Source organism: Rattus norvegicus, chromosome 1 (genome assembly GCF_021556685.1).
Source record: "Rattus norvegicus strain SHRSP/BbbUtx chromosome 1, alternate assembly SHRSP_T2T, whole genome shotgun sequence".
Classification (NCBI taxonomy): domain Eukaryota; kingdom Metazoa; phylum Chordata; class Mammalia; order Rodentia; family Muridae; genus Rattus; species Rattus norvegicus.
This window is the reverse complement of record NC_141534.1, coordinates 196780879-196805965: the sequence shown is the minus strand read 5'-3', so window position 1 is coordinate 196805965 and position 25087 is coordinate 196780879. Positions and strand designations below refer to the sequence as shown.

At 44.5% G+C, this 25087-nt stretch overlaps 1 protein-coding gene across 4 annotated transcripts in view; it reads right to left on the bottom strand.

Annotated features, from left to right (window-relative positions):
• Plpp4 (phospholipid phosphatase 4) overlaps positions 1–24354 on the bottom strand; it is a 131992-nt gene extending 107638 nt beyond the window's left edge. For 3 of the 4 annotated variants that reach the window (XM_087560205.1, XM_087560213.1, XM_087560209.1), the window contains exon 1: positions 24223–24354. In XM_087560205.1, the coding sequence (XP_087416331.1) occupies positions 24223–24278 (56 nt within the window). In that variant the 5' untranslated portion in view covers positions 24279–24354. 4 annotated transcript variants of the gene reach the window in all.
• Positions 24355–25087: the final 733 nt, after the last annotated feature.

Genomic DNA, 25087 nt, shown 5'->3' with positions numbered 1-25087 from the left:
CAGAAGACATCTGGGGCTGAGGAGACTTTTCAGTGGGTAAGAATGTTTGTTGAGCAAGTACAAAGATCTGAGTTCAAATCCACAGAACCCGTGTAAAAAGCCTGGTGTGGTCATGTGTTCCTATAACCACAGTGCTGAGCAGGTAGAGATAGAAGGTTCACAGGGGCTGACTTGACATCCTAGAGACCTTGACTCGAGGGAATAGAGCAGAGAGTGATAACTCGGGACACCTGACAGCCTCCTGTGGCCTCAGTGCCTGCACATGTGGCCTCCCATCGCCCACGAACAGAAAGCACTTACATATATACAAATATATTTTAAAAAAGAATACATCTGGTGGTAAAGATGGGAATACATAGTTCTTGAGAGTACAGAGATATTGATAATGTGTGCAGCATGCTTCCTATGTGCCAGGCAAAACTCTCCCAGCGTTTATGGCAGGCTGATGCCACCCCATTGTTATATTGCTATCCCTTCTCCACAGATTAATAAACTGAAGAAGGAGAGGATGAAGGAACCCCAAAAAGAGATGGAGAACTTGATCCCAGGACCTCTGGCTCAGGTCCTTAGATCTTTGACATATGATTCAAGTATATCTGACCACTGGTTCATAGCTGCAGAGGTCAGAGTGTGGGAGACGCAAGAGAACGTACTCCATCCACCTTCGACAGCAGAGCCATGGTCACACAATGATTTTTGAATGGGAAGCCTACTGATAAATGAGCACAGGAGAGATTAGCCCTCCCTACTGTTCAGCATCTCACTGGCGAGACATCACTGGTGTGATAACCTGTCATGGTGGCTTAGATCGTGCAATCGCACGTAAGCATAAGAGCCTCACCTGAGGAAGGTGAAGGGATGGCGGGAGAAGAAGGAAGAGAAAGAGGAGACAGAGGAAGAGGAGAAAAGGAGGAAGAGGAAAGGGGGAAAAGAGTGTGGTGGAGAAAAGGGGGAAAGGAAGAGGAATAGGGAAAGAGGAGGAAGCAGGGAGAAAGAAGTGAAGGAGGAAGGAAGGATAGGAGGAGGGGAGGGGTATGCTATGACACCTGGGAGAGAACCTGAAAGGCAGACCAGGTGGCAGCAGCCACAGACCAGGTGGCAGCAGCCACAGACCAGGTGGCAGTAGCCACAGTCAAGCCTATGTAGACAAGAGCTGTGCTAGCCATAAACAAGGCTTTTCCTGATGCCCAGCTCTTCTCGCTCCAGCTCTGCCCAGTTTCCCTCCTCAGTCCCCAGCTCTACTTTGAGCCCATCCTTGCTCTGGTAAGTACCCCAGGTAATGACAAATTCCCCAGGCAAGTATGGTGGACCTCACTACAACTAGGATCTCAAGACCCTGCTGCCCACCAATGACACAACCTAGAATAGTGAAGACAGCACACACTATTATTCACCTTGGTTCCAGGGCCTTATATAGTATCTAACACAGTGAGTTCAGTCTGTATGGCACAGGAGAGGCAAAGCCACGGGTATTATCTTAAGTGGGGAAGTGAGCTTTCAAGCTGGCCTTTGTATCTGGCCCCCAAAACAAAAAGAAGTGCCTTCCCCAGTGAACCTTAGCTTGCATCCATTTTCTAAGCAAAGGCCCAAAGGAATGCTCACACCAGGGAGACTAGGAAGTGGAAAAACGGCATCCTAAGGGTATTGCCCACTCATGCCCCATTTTGTGCTATGGGCTGTGACACAGGTCTGTGCGCTCTGTGGAATTATGACCACCGGGCTGAACAGAACACCAGGCCTTTCTTTAGAGAGAGATCTTCTGGTTTAATGAAAAGAAGCTCTCCCAAGATGCTTCCCTGAAGTCTGTCCAGAAACACAGCTGAAGCACAGTATTCAGACGATCGAAAGGGAGGAGAGAAGCTAGGCAGGTGGTCAGCAAGCAGAGTGTGTGCCACAAAAGCGTGGGGACCCGAGTTTGAATCCCCAGAACCTACGAAAGGGCAGGTGGGTGTGGTGGCCTGCACAGGAGACGACAGAGACAGAAATCTTCAGAGTCTAGTCAAAGTCACAGTGAGCTCCAGACTGTGTAAGAGGCCCTGCCGCAATGTAGAAAGTGAACAGGAAAGGAAAAAGGCCTTCTATAACCGTGGGCCTCCACACACATGCGCACCACACATACACATGAGGCCTCAAGTGTGAATACATGAATGTACACATAGCACACACATACACACACATACACATACACACATACACACATATACACATACACACACATATACACATACACACACATACACATCCATACACACATATACACATACACACACATATACACATACACACACATACACACATATACACACATATACACATACATACACATTCACACATACACACATATACACATATACACACATACACACATATACACATACACACACATACACACATATACACATACACACACATACACACATATACACATACACACACATACACACATATACACATACACACACATACACACATATACACATACACACACATACACACATATACGCATACATACACATTCACACATACACACATATACACATACACACACATACACACATATACACATACACACACATATACATATATACACATACACACACATATACACATATACACATACACACATATACACATACACACATACACACACATACACACACATACACATACATACACACATATACACATACACACACATATACACATACATACACAGTCACACATATACACATATACACATACACACACATACATACATATACACATACACACACATATACATATATACACATACACACATATACACATACACACATACACACATATACACATACACACACATACACATACATACATACATATACACATACACACACATATACATATATACACATACACACATATACACATACACACATACACACATATACACATACACACACATACACACATATACACATACACACACATACACACATATACACATACACACACATACACACACATACACACATATACACATACACACACATTCACACATATACACATATACACATACACACACATACACACATATACACATACACACACATATACATATATACACATACACACATATACACATACACACATACACACACATATACACATACACACATACACACGTACATACAAAAATATTTGATATAGACAAATGGGGAGGGGAGGTCAAACCCACACTTCTGGAATGAAGGAGGAGGAAAGGTGGGAAGAGGCCCCACCACTGAACACTGCTCTGGAAAAAACCCTGTTTAAATATTAATAACAATTATAACAACAATAATAACAACTACAAAGAGAATTTATAATAAAAAGGTGCAGGATGCTTACTCGAGTGCTCTTCTGGCTTAGACATTGGGCATTAGATAATCTGTCCTAGCACGATCTGGGAATGTCAGGGCTCCATCTGCTCAGATCACGTCCATCTCTTTCATGCCCATGGTCCCCCCGAGGTCATCAGGGTCACTCCGTTATCAGACAGTCTCACAGCCAGTCTTACCTCTTCTTCCCCTGAACCACTTTTGCCAAGCATTGGCCATCTCACTTCCTGGGAGTGCGCTGTTGGGTGAGGTCCTTACCCTATTTGAGCCATGAATTCATGGTTGAAGGAAGAAAGAAAGTGTAAACTTCCTGGGAGGGTTTGAAGGGAGGAGAGAGACTGGAGAAACAATTAAACTACAATCTCAAAAATAAAAAAATGGGAGGAAAACAAAAATTATTCTTCCAAAAAACTTTTATTATAAAAATTTATCCTTGGGAATTTAATAATGTATATAATAAAATACAATTATATCCACTCCTCATTTCTCCACTCCAACCTCTCCCAGATCTCCCACAACCTATCCCCTTCCTAACTTTATGCTCTCTCTTTCTCTGTGTCTGTTTGTCTGACTGTCTGTCTGACTGTCGGTCTGGCTCTGGCTCTGTGCGTGTGTGTATGCATGTGTGCGTGTGTGTGCCCCTCACTGGAGCATGTGAACCTTCCAATAGCTACACCTGCAAAGGAGAACAGTCAGCCCTGGTTTGCTTTCCCATCACTGGGATCAAATGCTAACCAAAAGTGGAGGAGATATTCCTTTGCTCACAGTGTACACTCTATCATCGAGGGAAGCCAGGCCAGGAGCAGAGACCGGCTTGCTTACCGGCTTGCTTCTTCTGGCATACTCAGCTCTCTTTCTTAGACAGTCAAGGGGTGCCCAGAGACAGCACTGCCTACAATGGCATGGGCCCTCCTATATCAACTAGCAGTTAAGAAACGCCTCACAGGTGCCCACTGGTGAATCTGACAGGAAATTCCTCAGCTGAGGTTCTCTCTCCCCAGCTATGTCTGAGTTCGTGTCAAGTTAACAGAAGCTAACTATGACGTTCCCCCACCAGCTATCAACTACCAATAGCCGCTGAGTTAGGGTTAGGGCCAGGTGAGCTCCTCCCTTGTCTGTTCTGCAGTTTGGGCTAGCTTGGTCTTGTACAGGTCTAATGCAGGCAATGTCAGCTGTTGTAAATCTGTGAGAGCAGCAGCCAGCTGCCTCATCACATCTCCCGGAACAGAGCAAGCATTCAGGGAATGACTGACTGCTATCATTCCATGCGACCGTTTGCCGCTTTTAGCAAGCAGTGAAAGGACCTCTTGTGTAAGTGGAAGGCAACATATTTCTCTTCCATATAGGTTTTCATAAGCACGGTGTTAATATTTAAATGTCTAACTCTGCATGTTCTCATCGCATTACTGAAGAGCCTTGTCTACCAGGCTGGATTAAAGGTAAACACACCCAGAAGCCAGACACGTAAATTATTTAGACAAAAGCATAAGCATGAGAATTTAGGGATTTTGGTCGGCAGTATTAATTTATTAATCCAGGGCTGGATGGGGTGACACATTATCGCAGATAAGTAAAGGCTAGGGTGAATTTTGGAAAACATAGAATTTTAAATGGCAAAGTAAAGCCATTTGAGCTATGAATCTAAAATCCATAAATAGACTTACGATAAAAACTGAAAACTGACTGCATTGGCAGTCATTGTTCTGTTTTGTTTCTGAGGCAGCATCTTGTGTAGCCCACGGCGGCCTTAAACTGGTTACACAGCTAAGACGACCCTGAACTTCTGATCTTTCTGCCTCTGCTTCCCAAGTTCTTGGATTACAGGTCTGTACCAGCCTATGTGGTTTCTGTGGCACTGAGGGCAGAAGCTGTGCATGCTAGACAAGTACTCTGTCAACAGACTCACACCCGCAACAGACTCACACCGCCAAACCCGATGGCAACTTCGTGTATGAAACACATGAACTGTGTCCAACATGTTCATCCCCCCCACCCCCCACCCCCGCTGGGGATCTGTCTTAGTTAGGGTTTTACGGTTGTAAGCAGACACCATGACCAAGGCAACTCTTAAAATTGGGGCTGGTTTACAGGTTCAGTCTATTATCATCAGGCCGGGAACATGGCAACATCCAGGCAGGCATAGTGCAGGAGGAGCTGAGAGTTCTACATCTTCATCTGAAGACTGCTAGCACAATACTCACTTACAGGCAGCTAAGACTAGGGTATTAAAGTCCTCACCCACAGTGACACGCCTACTCCAACAATGCCACACCTCCTGATAGTGCCACTCCCTGGCCCAAGCATGTACAAACCATCACAGAATCAAAGCCAGGTCCTTGTAACTGTCAAGCGGGTTCTCCAACTCTGAGTTATATACTCAACCCTTGGAAATAATTTTAAAATCTTAATTTTTTTAGATTTATTTTATTTTATGTGTACGAGTGTTTGGCCTGTGTGTGTGTGTGTGTGTGTGTGTGTGTGTGTGTGTGTGTGTGTGTATCCATGTACATGCACCCCTCAGGAACCTGGTGGCAACAGAGGCCAGAAGAGGGCATTGGATTGCCTTAAAATGGAGTCACAGGTGGTTGTAAGCCACCATGTGGATGATCGGAACTGAAGCTCAGCTCTCTGAGTAATACAGTAGTAATACAGTAAGTACTCTTAACTGCTGAACAATCTCTCCATCCACCTTGAAAATGTTATTAAAGAGACATCTATCCCAAGACTGATGGAACTTTACTGGTTTTTTTCTTTTCCTGAAAACCACTGCTAAGAGTGAAATCATAAATACAGATCCATACCAAGGCTGGAAAGCCTCAAAAAATAGTAATTAACAAAACAAAATAGAGAAATTATGAAAAAAAAGTAAAGTGCACAGAGATGAAATAACGACGAATATAATAAAGAAACTTCCCTGTAAAGGAGGTCAGCCACAGAAGGGATCCAAAATTATGCATAAAAGCTTCCTACCAATCATTGGGAATAAGAAGCTGCAATGAACAGGACGTTCTAAGGATCCCAGAGGGAAGAACAGCTGGAGCCTGGGGAGTCCAGCAGAGACTTCGGCAGCTAACCAGGGCTACTGGATGTCTTGAATTGAAATGTCTCCAAGTGAACTCCCCATTGAAATCCCAAAGAGGCAGACCAGAGGACAAAGCATATCCCGGGATTAAAGGGTACAACGCATGCTCAAAGGCAAAGCCGACACTCACACAGCCTAGAACTCTGGCTCTGAGGGTGAAGGTGAGCCACCAGCAAATCAAGTACAAAGGAGAACCAACCCAACACTCCCAGGGAGAACACTCTCCCTTCAACGTGTGAGTCACTATGCCTGTACATGGAAAACAAAATGGAAGGTTTGAGAAGAGAGGAAAGAGATATCACCCATAACGAGAAAAAAATTAAAGCTACAAATTGTCTTGATGTCTATTTTAAATGTTAAAAGATGGGTTTTTTTTAAAAAGGAGCACAAGTGAATAGCTAGAAAACCTCAACAGAGAAACTAAGACGCTAAAAACCATCCAGATTTTAAAAACTCAGACAAACTAGAACTGAAAGGAGATTCTTCAATAAAGCACTCATCACCCAGCTCAGAAGCAGAATAGACACAGTCGAATATGGCATTAGTGAAAATGAAGACCCATTGGTCTAATGACAGCCCCTTAAACTGAATCATGAGGAGGAAAGTCAAGAATAAAACAGAGCAGGGCACCTAAAGTTAAAGATACAAAGTGTTTATTTACTATAGAACCAGAAGGAAAGAAGCACAAGGAACCTGGGGGTGGGAGAGCCACCATCTTTAGACTATTCACTTGATTTAAGCAAGGCATAGCTTGGAGAATCTCATTGAACCCCCGCAAGCAAAATGCAAATGAGATGAACTCAAGCACATCACAGTCCAACTGCTTGAAAACAAAGTGCAGAGAAACAGTCTTAAAACTGTCAAATGTAACACCGTGTGTGTGTGGGGGGGGGGCAGGGGCAGTGACAGCCGGAACAATGGAGCCCACAAGAGGACATAAAGACAGCCTCAAGATGCTAAAAGAAACTGACAACCTTGAAGTCTGTAGCTGCCAAAAGAGCTTTAAAAGTAAGACCAAAATGAAGACAACGGCAAGAAAATAAAGGACGGAAGAATTCATTTCCAGCAAACTATACAAGAAATATTAAAGGAAATTCCTCAAGCATGAAAGACACAATCCCAGACAGAAAATCAAATCTGAAAGAAGAAAATGCAAAGCTTTTGAAAATGTAAATATTTACAAAAAAATCAAGTAGATTAGGTTTTAAAATTCAAGGGGGAAATTATGGGAATGTTTTATGGGACTTATAATTTAAAACAAAATCTAGGATAATTTACCAAAGGCTGAAAGGAGAAAAGAGTGTACGATGTCATAAGTTTCTTCATTGCATATGTAATGTTGTGAGACTGACCTATGGATGATGCTGAGTTTCTAAGATACACCCTGATCTCTAGAGAAACAACTAAAATGCATTAGAGCAGTATAAATTAAAATTAAATAAGGGAGACAATGGAGAATATCAACAAATATTTGACAAACCTGAAAGAGGGGAGAGAGATAGATGGAATAAATGAAAACCAAATGCAGATAATCAACTTAAACCTGCAATAGACATTATTGCACTAACTGTAAATGAATTAGCTTTTCTAATTAATGACAGAGACCATCCAGATGAATAAAACTTAGAAAGATCCATATGGTGTTTATAAAAAAAACATTTTTAAGAATGAAAAGAGAACAACAAAGGTATTTTGAAATTAAAAGGAGAGAAAAGTATGTTTCCTATTCCATATAGACATTAGTCTCAAGAAAGGTAATGCCAAAATACAATAATGTTAAATAAAATTCAAAATAAGGCATTTTACAAAGAAAATGTAAAAATGTATTAGTTTTATCAGGTCAAATTCATCAGGCGCTAAGAGTGGTGTATTAATTAGAAATATGTTGACATAGAAATTATAACATAGAAATCACTTATGGAGAAAAGAAACAGTAACAAATTATTATAAGCTACTCAGTTAAGAGCGAGGTCCATGAGCTTGGGCACATCTGGCTCGTTTGGTGTTTCTATAATATAATGCTGGGAACTAGGTAATTTATAAAAACGGAAGTGCTCCTGCACATCACATCCATCCAATACGGACTGTGCTCCATCATTCCCTGGAAAGGGGAAGACAGGATGGGGAGGGCAGATGCAAGCTAGGAATTGAGCTGGCAGCTTCAAGCTCTTTAGCAGATACTGTGAGGGGTGAAGCTTTGCTACCTCAGCACCTCTCATCACGCCCCACCTCCCAATACTGTTACCCTGGAGATTATGTGTCCAGCACATAGTTATTGGGAACATTGGGAACATCTTCAAACCGCAACAGGGGAGAAGTGTAAAGCTATAAAACAGCCACGAGGAACGCTGGCAGCAGTAAGACAAAACAACAATTATCTCAACAGCAGCACGAAAACAACCAGAAGCCCTAATTACCCTCTTCTGAGAGAGAGAGCCCACCTTCACAATTAAAGGGGTACACTGAAGAATGAGTTTGTAAGGGCTTGAATAGCCCAGCCAAGTGGCACTGGTATATTTAGAACTTTGTACCCAACAAACAAACTGCTTATTATGTTCAAGCCACATATATTTGCTCTTAGAATTCATTATATATGGCCACACAGAAAATGATAATCATAACATTTATGGAATAAGCTATCATCTTCGATTCCAGTACAATGAAGCTATTTTTTCACCATCACTACATCTACATTAATTATAGATAACCAATACACAGAAAGGGAAAGTTATCTTTCCAAGTTTGCACAGTTAGTTAATAACACATTATAACTGTGAGCCTGACATTCTGAAGCCAAAGGTTATAGCACTAACCGTTGTACTACTCTGCTTTCCATGAGGATAGAGATTTTCCTCATGATACTCTTTCTCTGTCTCTCTCTATCTCTGTAAGTCTCTCTCTCTCTTCTCTTTCTATATGTGTGTGTTTCCCTTTCTATATATGTGAGGGGTGTGTGTGTGTGTGTGTGTGTGTGTGTGATATACACACACATATATACATGGATATCAGAATAGGTTTTAAAGAACCTACCGTAATTACAGTCAGTTGAGTCACAGCAGGTAAATAGAAAAATCTGTATAGGATCCAACTGCAAGCTCACAGATAAATGATATTTGCCTCTGATAAAAATGTCACTGAGAAAAACCAGTCTCTTCATAACCAAAAAAAAAAAAAAAAAAAACCCATCTGACAGGAGAGGGAGGGACCAGGAAGATGGCTCAGTTGGTAAAGCATTTGCTGTGCAACATGAGGATGTAACCCATCTCAGCACCCACATAAGAAGCCAACAATGCACACTTGTAATCCAAGTGCTGAGGAGACGCAGACAGCAGGAACCCCTGGGGCTTCCTTGCCATCTCTAGGAGATCATTGAACTCCAGTTGCAGTGAGAGATCTAATCCCCAAAGCTAGGGTGGAAAGCGACTACAGTAAGATAATACCTCTGGCTTCCCATGTGTGTCCTCAACATGCATAAACACCTGTGTGCCTATACACATATACAAACATGTACACACACACACACACACACACACACACACACAGCTAAAAAAAGTAACCAATACACTGAAGAATGAATAGTAAACAACTGTAAAATACTAGACACTACAAAGAATATTTCTGTTTTAGATATGAAATGACTTCCTAAATAAGAAGGAAACTATTCAGGAGGAAAAGGGCAGATTGACCCATACAAAATCCAAACTCATATGCAATAATAGAAATCACAAAGAAACTTCAAAGCAAATCACAGAGGTATAGACAACATCTGCATTGCATGAAAGTTTAATATATATATATATACACACATATATATATATACACACACACACACACACACACACACACATATATATATATATATATATATATATATATATATATATATATCATCCTGGATACCTCTCTCATTGCTCTGACAAAATATCTGACAAGAAACAATTTGAGAGAGCCAAGGTTTGTTTTGATTTGTGGTTTGGGGGAGTATAACTCACCGTGTTAGGAAATCATGGTGACAGACAGCTCCGTGGGTGGGAGGAGTGTGTAGCAGCTGCATGCTCATGGCTCCATGACCAAGAAGCAGAGAAAAGACAGGCTAGAAACTTCAACGCCTGTTCGCTCCACCATGCCAAGATGAGAGTCACTTCCTCCAGCTAGGAACCACTCACTACCTGAAGGTTCCATATCCTCCCACATCAGCGCCACCAACTGGGGGCCAAGTGTCCAGTCACATGACAGATGGGGAGCATTTCACATTCACACCACAGCATCCACAAAGCACAGAGCATGCCCTGCATGTCAAGAAGAGCAATCTGGAGTTCCCAGAGAAACATGAGCTTCTACAGAAGACAAGATGTGTGCAGGTGAGAAGATGCTCAACGGATCACAGAGAAATAAAAAGCAAAGGCTGCTTTCCCTCCCAGACATCAGACATTCACATCCTGCATAGGGGCCGGAGATGGTTAAGAGTTTAAGAGTGCTTTGACTCTTACAGAGGACCCTTCAGTTCCTAGTATAAGATGGTAAGATGGGCAGCTCACAATGGCTTTTACACCAACTCCAAGGGACTAGTTGCCCTATGATGATGATGATGGTGGTGGTGGTGGTGGTGGTGGTGGTAGTGGTGGTGATGGTGATGATGATGGTGGTGGTGGTGGTGGTGGTGGTGATGGTGATGATGGTGGTGGTGGTGGTGGTAATGGTGATGATGGTGATGATGGTGGTGGTGGTGGTGGTAGTGGTGGTGATGGTGATGATGATGGTGGTGGTGGTGATGGTGATGATGGTGGTGGTAGTGGTGGTGGTGGTGGTGGTGATGGTGATGATGGTGGTGGTGGTGGTGGTGGTAGTGGTGGTGATAATGAAGAAGATGGTGATGGTGATGGTGATGGTGATGGAAATGGTGATGATGATAATGATGATGATGGTGGTGGTGGTGGTGGTCGTAGTGATAATGAAGAAGACGGTGGTGGTGGTGGTGGTGATAATGAAGAAGATGGTGACGGCGATGGTGATGGTAATGGTGATGATGATGATGATGATGATGATGATGATGATGATGATGGTGATGGTGGTGGTGGTGGTGGTGGTGATAATGAAGAAGACGGTGGTGGTGATGGCGATGGTGATGGTAATGGTGATGATGATAATGATGATGGTGATGATGGTGGTGGTGGTGGTGGTGGTGGTGATGGTGATAATGATGATGATGATGTATATTAGACCATTTTGAATGGACAGTTTGTCAATATACAGATAAGTATAAAATACATGAGGGCTTTGATCCTGAAAAGTCTGCTGTAAAAGCTTCTTAGGCAGCTATATCGCAATGCTGTTTGTCATAGGAAACATGAAAGTATTCTAAAATTCTATTCCTATATTAATAAATTGGGGATCCGTACAGACAGTAAAAAGAATCAAGCATAATTTACACAGCTAGAAAACATCTTCAAGACAAAAAATATAGGAAAAAAAGTCACCTGTGCAGAGAAGATAACATTTGTGGGGCTGCGTGGGGCTGACAGTGTTGCTGAGAAGGGTCTCTCTCTAGTCCAGGCTGGTAACTATGTCACCAAAGCAGGCTATACATTCATGCAATCCTCCGGCCTCAGCCTCTTAAGTTACTGGAATTACAGGCATACTTCACTCTGTGTGTGTGTGTGTGTGTGTGTGTGTGTGTGTGTGTGTGTGTGTGTGTGTGTTGTTTGTTGTTATAAAAGCATATATTAAGATGTTTACATTTGAAAAGTGAAGGGAGTAGTTCTGGTAACAGCAGATGAAGAGATTCAGGGAGTGTTCGTCTTTCTTTGGGAGGAAATGCTTCCGACAGATCCACCTTGTGATCCTTTCTAGCATTTGTCACATCAGACACAGTCCTAACAGCTATGACTCTGAGATAACCACATGCAGTGTTTCTATCACATGTATCATAAAATTTTACCTCATTATTTTATATTTCCAAAGCGAGCCTGTTAATAGTAACACTGGCTTCTCCATGCTCTTAATTTCAGGCCATCTTCAAAGTGGACCATTTGAGTTTGGGTCTGTGTCATTTTATTTAGCATACATACTTCCTTGGAGATGTAGAGGACATAGCAATGAAAGCCATTACAGGTGAGGATTTTTGCACCTTTTACTTTGGTGCCTCGATATATCACTTCCATCACCCAGAATTCTAAATCAAGGGGAAGTCCTAATTCTGTGGCCAAGGTACCACACTACTCTTCAAAGAAGGCTATGGCCACCTCTAACTCCACTTACAGCCTCTACCTGTTCCTTGTGGTGATGTGACTAAAAATGCCCCAGAGGCTCCTATTGAGTGGCACTATTTGAAAGGATTAGGCAGTGCGGCCTTCTTAGAGTAGGAATGGCCTTGTTGGAGGAACTGTCACTGGGGGGTGGTCTTTGAGGTTACAAAAGCCCAAGCTCAACCCAATGGCTCTTTCTCTTCTGGCTACCTTTGGATCCAGATGTAGAGCTCTCCATTACTTCTCTAGCACCATATCTGTCTGCATGCTACCATGCTTCCTGTCATGATGACAATGGACTCAACCTCTGAACCTGTAAGTGAACCCAAATTAAATGATTTCTTTATAAGAGTGGCCTTGAGCATGGTGTCTCATCACAGCAATAGAATGCTGACCAAGACCAGAGTTGGTACCAGAGAGTACGGAATTGCTGTTGCAGGCCTGACCATGCTTCTTGTTGGCACATTGTGGACTATGGGACTTTGGATTAGGAAAGCAGTTGAACATTTCAAGCAGGGCTTTAGGGGTCATCTTAGAAAGAGCCTAAAAGACACCGGTGCTGAGAGTAATGTGGATTAAATATGATGACCTAGCTCATGAAGCTTAAAAGAAGAATATTAGTAAGTAACCCAGAGATATTTTGTGTTCTTGTGATATTTTCATGGAGAAGGTGACTGTTTTCTGCCCTTGCCCCAAAAAATAACTACCTATGGCTAGATTGAAGAGTTAGGGATTAACAGCTTTGGCAAAGGAGATTTCTAGACACCCTAGTATTGACTCTGTCCTGCTGTTATTAGTGGCCATTCTTATGCAGATCTATAATGAAAAGAAGAAATCTGAACAAGGAAAATTACAAAATGTACAGTTTGAAGGGAAAAAAGAAGCACCAGAAAATGTAGTGGAACTAAGCCCAGTGCTCAAGGAGATAAAATACTTAAAGAAGAACTGGATGCTAAATGGAATAATGAGAGTGGTGACCTCAAGGCAAGGGTGGGTGACCCCCACTCAGCTCAGCTTCCAACTTGTAGAGAGGAATTAAAGGCGAGCTTAAGCAGGGAAGGAAGCCATCAATAACAGGAAGCTGATACCAACGTAATGAAACTAGGAGGGCAGATTCCAGCCCCAGCAAGCAGCAGAACTTGGCAGCTTAGGCCGTACGGTTCTGCCTTTAGAGTTCAGGATATAAGGGAAGGGTTATGGAATCTCCCTCCAAAGCTAAGTAGCTAAGGAAAGCCAATGAGGCCTGGCATGTGTCAAGGGTGTCTCCTCATGGAATCCCAGAGAAGTTGATGCATGAAGTTGTGAAGGGGGAGCCTACACTTCATTGGAGACACCAAGATCTCAGAGATGCTAGAGCAGCAGGAAAAGGTAATGCCCAGGTAAGCTGCAGGCTGGGTATAGAACCAACCCAAGAGAAAAAAGTGCACGTCAGTAACAAAGCTGAGAGTTGGAGATCTGAAGAATGCGTTGACATCAGACATAGAGAAGCAAAGTTTGAAGTTAGCTCTGCTTGTTTTGGTCTAGTGTTTCCTCACTATGCTTAACTTCAGAGTGTACATTCTGTGCGATTTTATACTAGAAGTATGCGATCTGACTTTTTATTTTAATTCTATAGGGGGTGACAGTTACGAGGCTGCCTTGAGTCTCAGAAGAGACTTTGAACTTTGAACTTTTAAACAGTGTTAAGGCTGTGATACATTACAGGGACTGTTGAAGGTGGAGTAAATGTAATTTGCATTATGATATGGCAATAAGCCTATAGGGCCAGTGAGTAGATGTGGTAATTTGAATAAAAATGGCCTCATAGGCTCACAGGGAGTGACACTATTTGAAAGGATTAGGAAGTGTGGCCTTTTGGGAGGAAATATATCACTGGGGATGGGCTTTGAGGCCTAAGCCAGGCCCAGTAGCCCCCTCTCCCTCCTGGCTACCTATGAATCCAGATATAGAACTCTCAGCTACTTCTCTAGCACTGTATTGCCTGGATGCTACCATGCTTCCTGCCATGCTGATAATGGGCTAAACCTCTAACCTGTAAGCGAGCCCAAATTAAATGGTTTGTTTTTTTTTAATTAAAAAAAAAAGTGGCCTTGGCCACGGTGTCTCTTCCCAGCAATAGAACACTGACCAAAACATCCCATAAATTGTAATTGGGATGTTAGTCTTTCAGTTTTTTAAAGTGTTTTACATGATGTAAACTGCAAAAAGGATGGATGTGAGGCATACTTCTGCTTCAAATAATCCTATAGCAATCACAAAAGAAACACTAGTGTCACATTCAGATCTCTCTCTCTCTCTCTCTCTCTCTCTGTGTGTGTGTGTGTGTGTGTGTGTGTGTGTGTGTGTGTGTGTGCATGTGTGTGCACGCGCCTGTTCTGTAACAGGAAACCTCTATACTGATTATTGGTTATACATAAAACTCATACATTTTTGCTATAAAATGAATTTTAAGTAGCATGAAGAACAAAACACCAAATCTATATTATCTAATCCTATTAGCAAACCCCACCTGACCCCCGCCCAAAGAAAACACCATTAAGGTTTTTTTGGCGGGTAGTCTTTATGGGGATTTTATCATAGCTATGAAAACGGATTGAACGTATTACATCACCACATGAAAACACCATGCACACTGCTCTTGCCTGTCTTATCACTTAATAACAGTTGTCAGGTGACTTCCAAGTCAAGGGATAGTTACCTAGAATAACTAAGCTTAACAGCAGCTCATGTGTCCTACCAGGTGGCTCCTACAAAGCTGTGCTCACCTGCATGGACCGTCACCTTACTGTTTCCAGACATATATCTTGTATTGCTGCAGAAGTCACATGCTGAAAGGTAGACATGCTCTTTCTGTTTTCATCAGATCTCTCTTCGTAGCCCTTGCCCATTTTTCTATTGAGGGGTACTTCTCTTTTCTTATTGACTGGTAAGAGCTCTCTGAATATGATAGGCATGGAGCTCTTTACTCTGTAAAATGAGAATATCACTTCCTGCCTGAGTGGTTACAAAAATTCAGTCATCTAACACATGGTCATCACCCTCCCTTCCTATAGCTGCCAACTGCCAACTACAGCATTAGGTCAGTTAAAAGTTACCTACATGTAAATACATACCAGCATTGTTCTCTGTGACTCCTTAAATCCCTAAGCTTTCTAACTAGTAATAATTAACATGAATGTTGCCTGTTATAGAATACCCTGTAGATCTATAAATCAGATCCATCCTGTGATCCTGAGAGCTGCACCCTTCCTATTATTATCACACTAGGGTACTGGGCATCTTTCACTGGCTTATATCACACCTCAATCACAGGAAAGATGGGATGTGGGGGTGTTGTGTAACAGTCCGCTCCAAGATTGAAACATTCCATATTATAGGAAGAGGAAGTGCATCAAACAGGAAGTTGAACAACTCAAAAGAGTATCAGGAAGTCCCTGAAGTTGACCAAATTCGCTAGGCTCCTCCCTGTCAGAGTAAGCAATAAAAGCTGAAAGTCCCTCTTAGATGAGGAGGATAAGCTGCAATACAAGATTATGAGGCAAAAAAAAAAAAGCCTGAAACCACTGTCTGCCTCCAAGAAGCTGACTGAAAGAGGTTTAGATCAACTGAGCCACCTAGAGAGGACATTCTCCAGCCCGTTGAGCTGCGTAAAGGGTGTGCAGTGTGCTCCAGGTTCCTAGCTTGGGTGAGCTGTCACACTTGCTAGGGTAGGCTTTGGTGATGCAGCTGTCATTGAGACATTTCTGTGTCTGTCAGTCGCCTCTCAGCCACGTTCCTGTAAGTAACCACAACAGAACTCATTAGTTCACCAAGATGGATTTTGGTGCTATCTGTACTTTGGTCTGTTGTGGGCTCACTATCTGGGGTTAGTTGGTGTGTGCTGCATCTCACCAGGGAAAATTTTGTCACACAACAGGGGGATGAAGAGATGATCTTGTACACTAATCATTTGCTGTCCTGGGAGTCCATCATGCCCTACAGCAACTCGCATTTACAGTACTCCTCATGGGAAAGATCACATCTTTATCCCTAACAGAGACAGGATTTAACTGTGTGATCACGTGTCCTGTGTCATGATGCCCACCCATCTACAGGGTGGGATGTTGCTTTAGGCCTCTCTGGGCAACACTGAGGAAAAGTAATGTGGAATACAAATTTTTTTTTTTTTACTTTCAGAGTTCCTTTTGGACAAAAAGAAGCCAAACGCTTTCTTAAAAACCAACGCGTTCACCCAAAGTATAGCTCTCCTTACTTACAAATGGGTTCATAAAAAAAATCACAACAGTGTTATACTTATTTGTCAAAACTATTAATAATAGGCAACATGAGTAACTAGGCAGGCTTTCAGTCATACACAGATTGCTCTGTGGCGGCGAGAACCAACAAGTGATCATGACAATGTGGAATGAGTTGTCACACGTCGAGACAAAAGTCAGACAGAAGTGCACACACACTGTGAGTCCATTCATGTTGAGTCAAAAACCTGTGTTAGCGAAGTCAGGGCAGGCATGGAAGTAGGCTTGGCAGGTGGGGGTGGGGCTGCTGTGGGCAGCTGCACACTTATGAATAGGACACTTTTCTTTGTAGATGTTATTTTGGGATTGTGCTAAAAGAAATTTCCAGTTTTGTAGGTCAAAAGAGTCAAATACCAACTATTTCACATGGCTTAAACTCCCATTTCAATGGAAACATATCTTTAAAACCCTCTGGCAAGGCAGAAAAAAAGCAATCAACATTGACCAGCAGAGTGCCAGCTTTCTGGAAACCGACCTAAATGCCCCTACCAAGTCTGATGCTGCCTTCTGTGCATCGTTATCAGTAGAAGCAGGGTAACATCAGCCTCCAGCACTTATAGGGATGCTTGTGATGAAGCTGCCTCCAGGCTTCCCTGTGGCAGCTACCTGCAGCGTCCTCTTGTCCCCAGCAGCTCAAAGTTCCCTAACCCAACCGTGTTTGGGCTGAATAAGAGGAGCCGCAGGCAAGCAGGGTTTGAGGCCCTTCAACACATAGCAACAAGGCGAATGCTTTTAAAGAAGCAATATTACACAGATAATTTTTTATATTTACAGGCACTATCCCGGAAAAATAGAAGTGCCAAGCTTTTATAAGCCTTGTGTGACTCATAAAAGGTACCATCTTAATAACTAACTGACATAACCGTATCCATCAGTTCTGAAACCGATGATCGCTTTTTGCCATCTCCCGGTGGGAAACCAGCATCGATTCTGAGAATTCTGGGCACAGCCATTCATTTTACGGTGGCCAATAATATTCCAAACAGAAGCACTATGCGTCAGCCAATCGGGAGGATGCATTCCCAGGGACACTTACTCTCACATGCAGAGCTGAAGATTGAGAGGGTGTTTGATGGAGAAAGCTCCCAGGTATGGGTCTAACTAAGCTGCTGAACTCAGTAACTCTGAAGGTAATAGGGACAAACTGTTCTCTTTTACACATTATCTGACACAGTTGTCCTGGTGACATTTTGATCTACTGTCTTAGGATTGCTATTAGGAAGGATCCATAGGTTAAGCCCCCATTAAGAAGCCACTGAACTGAGCTCTCAACCCCATCAGAGAGCAAGACTCCTGAGCAAGCTGGAGAAGCTGGCCGAGCTTAGGGCAAGCTGACACTTTGGGTAGGCTCAAAGGAATCCCTTGAAACAGACTTAAAGGACTTTGTCCTTTGCTAGAAACCCCATACTAAATAATTTACAATAAAAATACTATTAGCTATCTCTTCACATTATGGATTCGTTTTAATAAGGAACAATAAAGGCATTAGCTCTTTTTGAACACCTACCTTGGACTAAGCACTATCTCACTTAATAAGCACAACCCTGATGCTCATGAAAATAGCTCCATCTTTTATTAAATGGATGGGAATGCAGAGCTTTAAGCGGGATGAATAATTTCCCCAAAGATTCACCCAGCTTATAAGGGGCAAAATCAGAATAGAAAGTCAGGCAATCTAAGGCTAAGGACCACAGTCATGACAGCTCCACTACAGCGCCATTTCCGACACTACACATATGTAATAAGGATTAATGAGAACGGGGAGAGGTGAAGACAGTTGCATCTACTGTAGGTGCTAAAAGCACTGACTCTAATCAAATCCAGTGAACGATTATCTCCACTTCCCATATAAAGTAACTGAGGTGCAGAGATCCAAAGCAATTTGCTAATTAGTGACAGAGCAAAAATTCAAACTTGAGCCCATATAGCTCCAAAGGCCATGGTCTTGTTATACCACTTTGCCTCCAATATATTGTTTGAAACTTATTATAAATGCCAACACGACTAAAACAGGCATGCTATCCCAGAACAGACTAATGCTGCAGTAGCTCGCCCATGCCCATCCCTGCATCTCAGGTCGCTGAGAACTACCTTAGTCCTAGAGTCCACTTGCAATATCTTGAGCCTCCATGACAGCTGTCCCTACCTCAAAGCAACATATGTTGGCATACAGCTCCGTGCTCTCCCATAAGGAAGCTCTTGCTGCCTCTACCAAGTGCTCCATGGGGTAGGGCTCCTTGCCTGACCTCATTTAGTCCCTTAGCAGGGCCAAGGAGGACAGTTTTTTTTCACATGGCCAAGAAGGAGAAAAGCAGAGGAGACCCCACTTACTTGTTAGACGTTTCTAAAGCCCAGTGGATGGAAAGAATGTCTGCTCAAAATGCAGACACCAGCACTCCTTTTATGTCAGTCTGTAGGCTGTGAAGAGCCGACTGGACTGTAGGAAACTCTGACACAGGTGGTCAACAGACACCCTGGAAAGTAGCTTCACTCTGCAGTGAAGCAGCACACCCAGATTTCCAAGGAATCTCCACGGGAAGCCAGGTCAAAGGGCAAGGTTATAGCGGGAGCAAAGGGGAAAGGAAAGAAGATGGGGATGTGTCCTAAACCTTAGAGGACAGCTATTGGCAATCCAACAGCAGGCAAGCACGGAGATGACCAACCACAGCACAAGAGCAAACAAGAAGGTACCCACACACTTCACGGCTCTATAGTGAAGCAGAGCCACACACTATTGCCCGTGGAAGTGAACAAAACTCGTGTGACCAATGGCGTGGTCCTTTAACACCACTGGGCAAATACCTGAGCAGTTGGCTCTTTATTTCAAACCTTTGGAGCCAGGCTGCTGAGATGGCACTGCCTGGAAGGTGTTTGTCTGCCTTGCAAGTGCGAGGTTCTGAGATTGATCCCCGGAATCTATGATACACAAACAAACAAACAAACAAACAAAAGCTGGGCATAGTGGCACATGACTAATTCCCCAGTGGAAAGGTGGAGACCGGTGTATCCGTGGAACTCACTGGCTATCTAGCCTAGCCTTGGAAAGTTCTGTAAGAGACACAGTTGAAAGAAAGAAAGAAAGAAAGAAAGAAAGAAAGAAAGAAAGAAAGAAAGAAAGAAAGAAAGGAAGGAAGGAAGAAACAAACAAACAAACAAACAAACAAACAGAAAAGTGAACAGTGTCTAAATAAAACCTAAGGTTGACCTCTGGTCTACACACACACACACACACACACACACACACACACACACACACACCTAAAGGGCCTCCCTACATTCTTATCCTAAGCTCATTTCCTATCAGAAAACACCCCACCTTGTCTATGAAACCCACAGTCCGAAGCCACACCTGGCGAGCTGCTCCCCATCCAAATTGTGCCGCTAGGCTGCCAGGCCGTTACTGTGCAGGAACGTCCTTGAGCCCAGGCCTCCCCCGCACACCTGGCACCGGATGCTTAGGTGAGCAGTCATCTCTGGGCATCATTCCCTGGCATCTATTCCCACTTTCTCGTCACTCCCCGGGTTAATCATTCCTCCTTTGCAGTAAACTGAGTATTTTGTACAAGCTACCACAACCAGCCCAGGCTGGAGTCCTACAAATATCATGTATGACGTGTACACTGGTGTATGATATGTACTTGTGGGAGTTCCGGTGCCATTAGGCGTATGAAGAAGGTATTATATCCCCTGGAGTTAGACATGAAGGTGTTTGCCAGAAGTCCAATGTGGGTCTTGGGCACTGAATTTGGGTCTTCTGCAAAAGCAGTAAGTACTTGTAAACCCTGAGCCATCTCTCTCCATCCCCAAGATGTGATAGTCTTCATCACCACCTCACATGCAGCATTCCCTCAACAAATGGAAGTTCCCATCTTGGCAATGATAGTAAAAGTCACTGGAAGGCCAGTACTAGCAAACCTGGTACCCAGGGCTGGTGACCAGGAGCTCAGAGCTGCTGGGTAAAGTCCAGGTCTTGCTGGCATTTGTAGAAACACTTGCTGATTCTCTCATATCTTTGGTGACAGCTTGTCTCAATCCCCAGATAAGGCCAGTAGGGTCCTTGACACTCACAAGCACACACTCACAAGAGCACACTAACTGTAGCCTCTAAGTTGCACGTGGCCCTCTTAAGTTCCCTAACAAGGAGTTCTGGTAAACACCTTCCCCTCGGCACACGCACAGCCACAGCAGTCACTGGTCACTGTCGCTCTTCCTTTGTCATTGTCCTTTCCTTGTTTAAGTTCTGAAGCAGGGCTGCTCCAGAGGCACTGAGAGTGAAATTGTCTGCAGACTGTTCTCTGAGTCTAAATGCACAAATCCTGGGTATCGAACCAGACTTCCAGACAAAGGGCTTTTCCTCAAGAGTTGGCAAGAGAGAGCTTACATGCCTATGAATCCAAGGCCCATCTCATTAGACCTCACTTAAAGTCTACAGCGAATAGTTTGTGGATCAGCTGAGAGGACGTGCCCACTTCCGGGCAGGGAAGGCGATCAGAGAGCAAGCACATTTCCAGGAGAAGATTCGCTAGAACAGCAGTTCTCAACCTGCGGGTCACTTTTCAACCTGTGGGTCATGACCCCTTTGGGGGAATCGAATGACCTTTGCAAAGGGGTCGCGTATCAGATATTCTGCATATCTGTAGGTTACAATACAAATCATAACAGCAGCAAATCACAGTCATGAAGTAGAAAAGAAACATTTTATGGTTGGGGGTCACAACACAAGGAACTGTATTAAAGGGTTGCAGCATTAAGAAGGTTGAGAACCACCACTCTAGAGCATAAGCTAACACAAGGGGGGATTCTCTCTCTGGTTTAAAACTAGCTGCTGGTTCTGGGAGGTAGGGCAGACGTGCCAGGTTCAAATGAGTGATGACTGCATGGTCTGCACTGGTCGTTGTAGCAGGCAAACCAGATTCAACTTGCCTGGACAGACCTCCCCGATGTCCCAGGGCTGCAGAGACCACTGTCCTCATGGCAGTGAGCCTTCACTTGGTCCCCTCCTCACCACAGTGCCGCCAAGGGGGAGAAGAGAACTTCCTCGCCAAAGCTAGCCTCTGCCAAGGTGCCAGAAGCTTATCAGAGGAAACAAGGGGTCATCTGTTTCCCGCTCCTCCTAGGCTCTCCCAGAAGCTATTATCTGCCCAAACTACCAACCCCAGCTTGTCTTCAGTGCCAATCTGGTCTTTAGAGATAATGTTTGCAATTTCACATGAAGCTCAAGAATCAAGCCAAAACGCAATCAATGCCCATATGTGTCCTGTGGTGGCAGGCGATTGCAGATGCCCCACTAAATAACACAGGAGGGGACTTTGGGGGACAGACTGAAAAGAGATGGGATTTTTGTTGTTGTTGATGATTGGTTGGTTGGTTTTTTTGTTTGTTTGTTTGTTTCGTTTTTTACATAACGTCCTCAGAAGAAGCCAGACACACATAAACAACATGTACCAAGTTTTCTACCTCAGTACACGAGCCACTGTATATTTGTAAACATTTCATAAGTGTTTGGGAGGATGTTTGAAAGGAATATAAATATTTCACATGTGGTTTGCTAAACCCTTTTAAAATAAATATTCCTGGAAGCAATTAAAGCAGAGAACCCACGAGCCTATCTCATGTTACAATTTTTGCATTATTTTTGCACAGATGTTCCTCCAACAAATATTAGGTTCTACCGTGCACTAACCACCAGTCTACCATTTTTAACAGCTAATCATTGAAGAAGGTTTTAGCCTATCTGCCAACCCAGAACTGCCCACATGCAGTCACCCAGCACCCACTCCTTGGAACATTTACTCCAAAGGTTGAAAGCCAGAGTGAGTGAAGGGGAAAGGGCTTGATTCTTTTCAAATGCATCAAAATCCAACTGAAGTTCTTTCTCCCTGTGCACAGTGAATAACACTAGTGTTCAGTCAGAAGGGGGAGGGGTGACCCACATCTGGGGAGCTCCCAGTCTTTTCTGATGGTATGAATGAATCCTCAGGATGAATTTAATCCCTAATTTAAACACACGGCACACTTGCAGGTGCACATGTGTGCATGCGCACGTGTGTGCTCGCACACACAAACACACACACACACTAAATAAATAAATAAATAAATAAATAAATAAATAGAAACACTACTTTTCATGTATATACCCCAAGGTGCAGAAGCAGTCTTTGATACTACTCATCTGCCTAACTGCCATGGTTGGGGCAGAAATTTATAGGAGGGGGGGCTTACTGATTGCCTTGATCACACACACACACACACCAAGACTCCAGCAAATCAAGAAAGTCTGTGCAACTTTAATATTTAAAATGTGTCAGCCAGCCATGGTTGGGAAAGAAAAAACCAGACCTACTACTGATGGTAAAAGTGCAAAGGTGTCAGACTTGGTAATAGGCACTTAAGGCTGCCTACTAGGTGGGTTTGGACTAGAGAGACTAGAGAGACTAGAGAGCTCCCTGTGGCAGGCCTTAGAGCCAGTGAGAGGCAGTCCCGGCTGCTTGAGCACAAACATCTCTGAAAGAACAGCACCAGGCTCCCTCCTTTTTATCGGAAATGACTATTCCTTGGTGCCACCTGAACATTTCAGGGCTGTCCCCAAAGGGCTTGTGCCACCCCCCAACATGTAAAAGGAGCTCCTAGTGTTCCCAGCCCCGCAGGCTGCTGCAGCTCCTGACCTGCCCAACCCGCCATGGCAACAGTTTTCCAGCCAGAGAAGTAACGCAGACACCTATTTGATGCTCTGTAGGGATGTCAGTTCAGGAGCCAGAGACATACAAGGAGACCTAGGCTGACCCTGGCTGCCCAGGCACAGCATGGGGTGGCAGGAGATGGAGCCAAGAGCAAAAACTGTCATCATCAGCTTCAAAAGATCAGAAGAGAAAAACTTCCCTAGGGCATCAGCCTGGCTGCGTGTCCTGGTCTTAAGGAGCTGCCCAAATTCCAGGGACAGGTGTGCAGGGTTGGTGAAAGGTTCAGACTTGGACCACTGGAGCTAGGGCCGCTGGACTTGCTTCCAGACTAGGAGCTACTAGGGAAGCAGGTTCCAGTCCCGGGCATGCTAGGATTACTGTGCATTAAGGGTTCTGAGAAAAGGAGGAGAGGGGTTCTTTTGATCCCTCAGGAAACATCCCCGTACCAATCAAGGAGGGAACCTCAAACCCAGGCCCCGGAGAAACACAGCAGCGCAAACAAAGTTGGGGCTCCTAGAGGATGAGTCTTTAGGTCCCCGCCCGCGGTGCACCACTACTTACACGAAGACCCCGAAGAGCAGGGCTCGCACCCCGATCTCAATGGCCAGCTCCCGCATGGTGCAGCCAGAGTAGCTCCCGCAGCGGCAGCTGGCGCCGTCCGTGGCTCCCACGACTCGGCCGGAGCCGCTCTCCGGAGCCTGGGCGGTGAGGGAGGCGCGCTGCAGGCCGCGGGCGGGGGCGGGAGGCGGGCGTGGGGTGGGGGCGGCGGGAAGGGTTGAGTCCCAGCCTCCCGCTCTGGGCTCCCGGACACCCAGACACCGCACCAGCCTCCTCCGGTCCCACTCCCGATCACTCCGGTCAGGGGCGCGTCAGGAACTCCCTGCTCACTTGCAAGCAGTGCTGCTTCTGTGTCCAGGGCTGGCGCCCGGCGCTCAGGACCCAGGAGGGAAAGCCTGGGGAAGCCCCGCTGTCGTCGCCGCCACCTCCCTCCCGGCGCGCTGCACCGCTTCCCGACTACTGGGCGGCCCCTGGGCTCTGCGCCCAGCTGCACGCTCAGCCGGCGGTCGCTGCGCGCCTCCTCTCCAGCCGGCGACTCTTGGCTCTGGCTCTCTTCTCTTTCTTCACACGCCCGCACGTGGGCATGAAGTAGATGGGCGCTTTGGGGATACTCTCGCACTCAGGATAGCCCTGGCATCCTCTGGCCACGCCAGAGAGTGCTTCTTCCTTCCTGCTTTCTGCCCGCTTCCACCTTACCAACCTCAGATTCTTTCTTTCCCAACCCCTGATTCTTGAAAGTTCCCAGGAGATTGCTCACAATCTTTGCTTTCTCTCAGAAGGTGCTAGATTGGCATACAGAAACCCTGACACAGAGTAAGCCCCCCCCCCCCCGAATGCCACCATTGCTGTGAAGTATCTGGGGACCCCA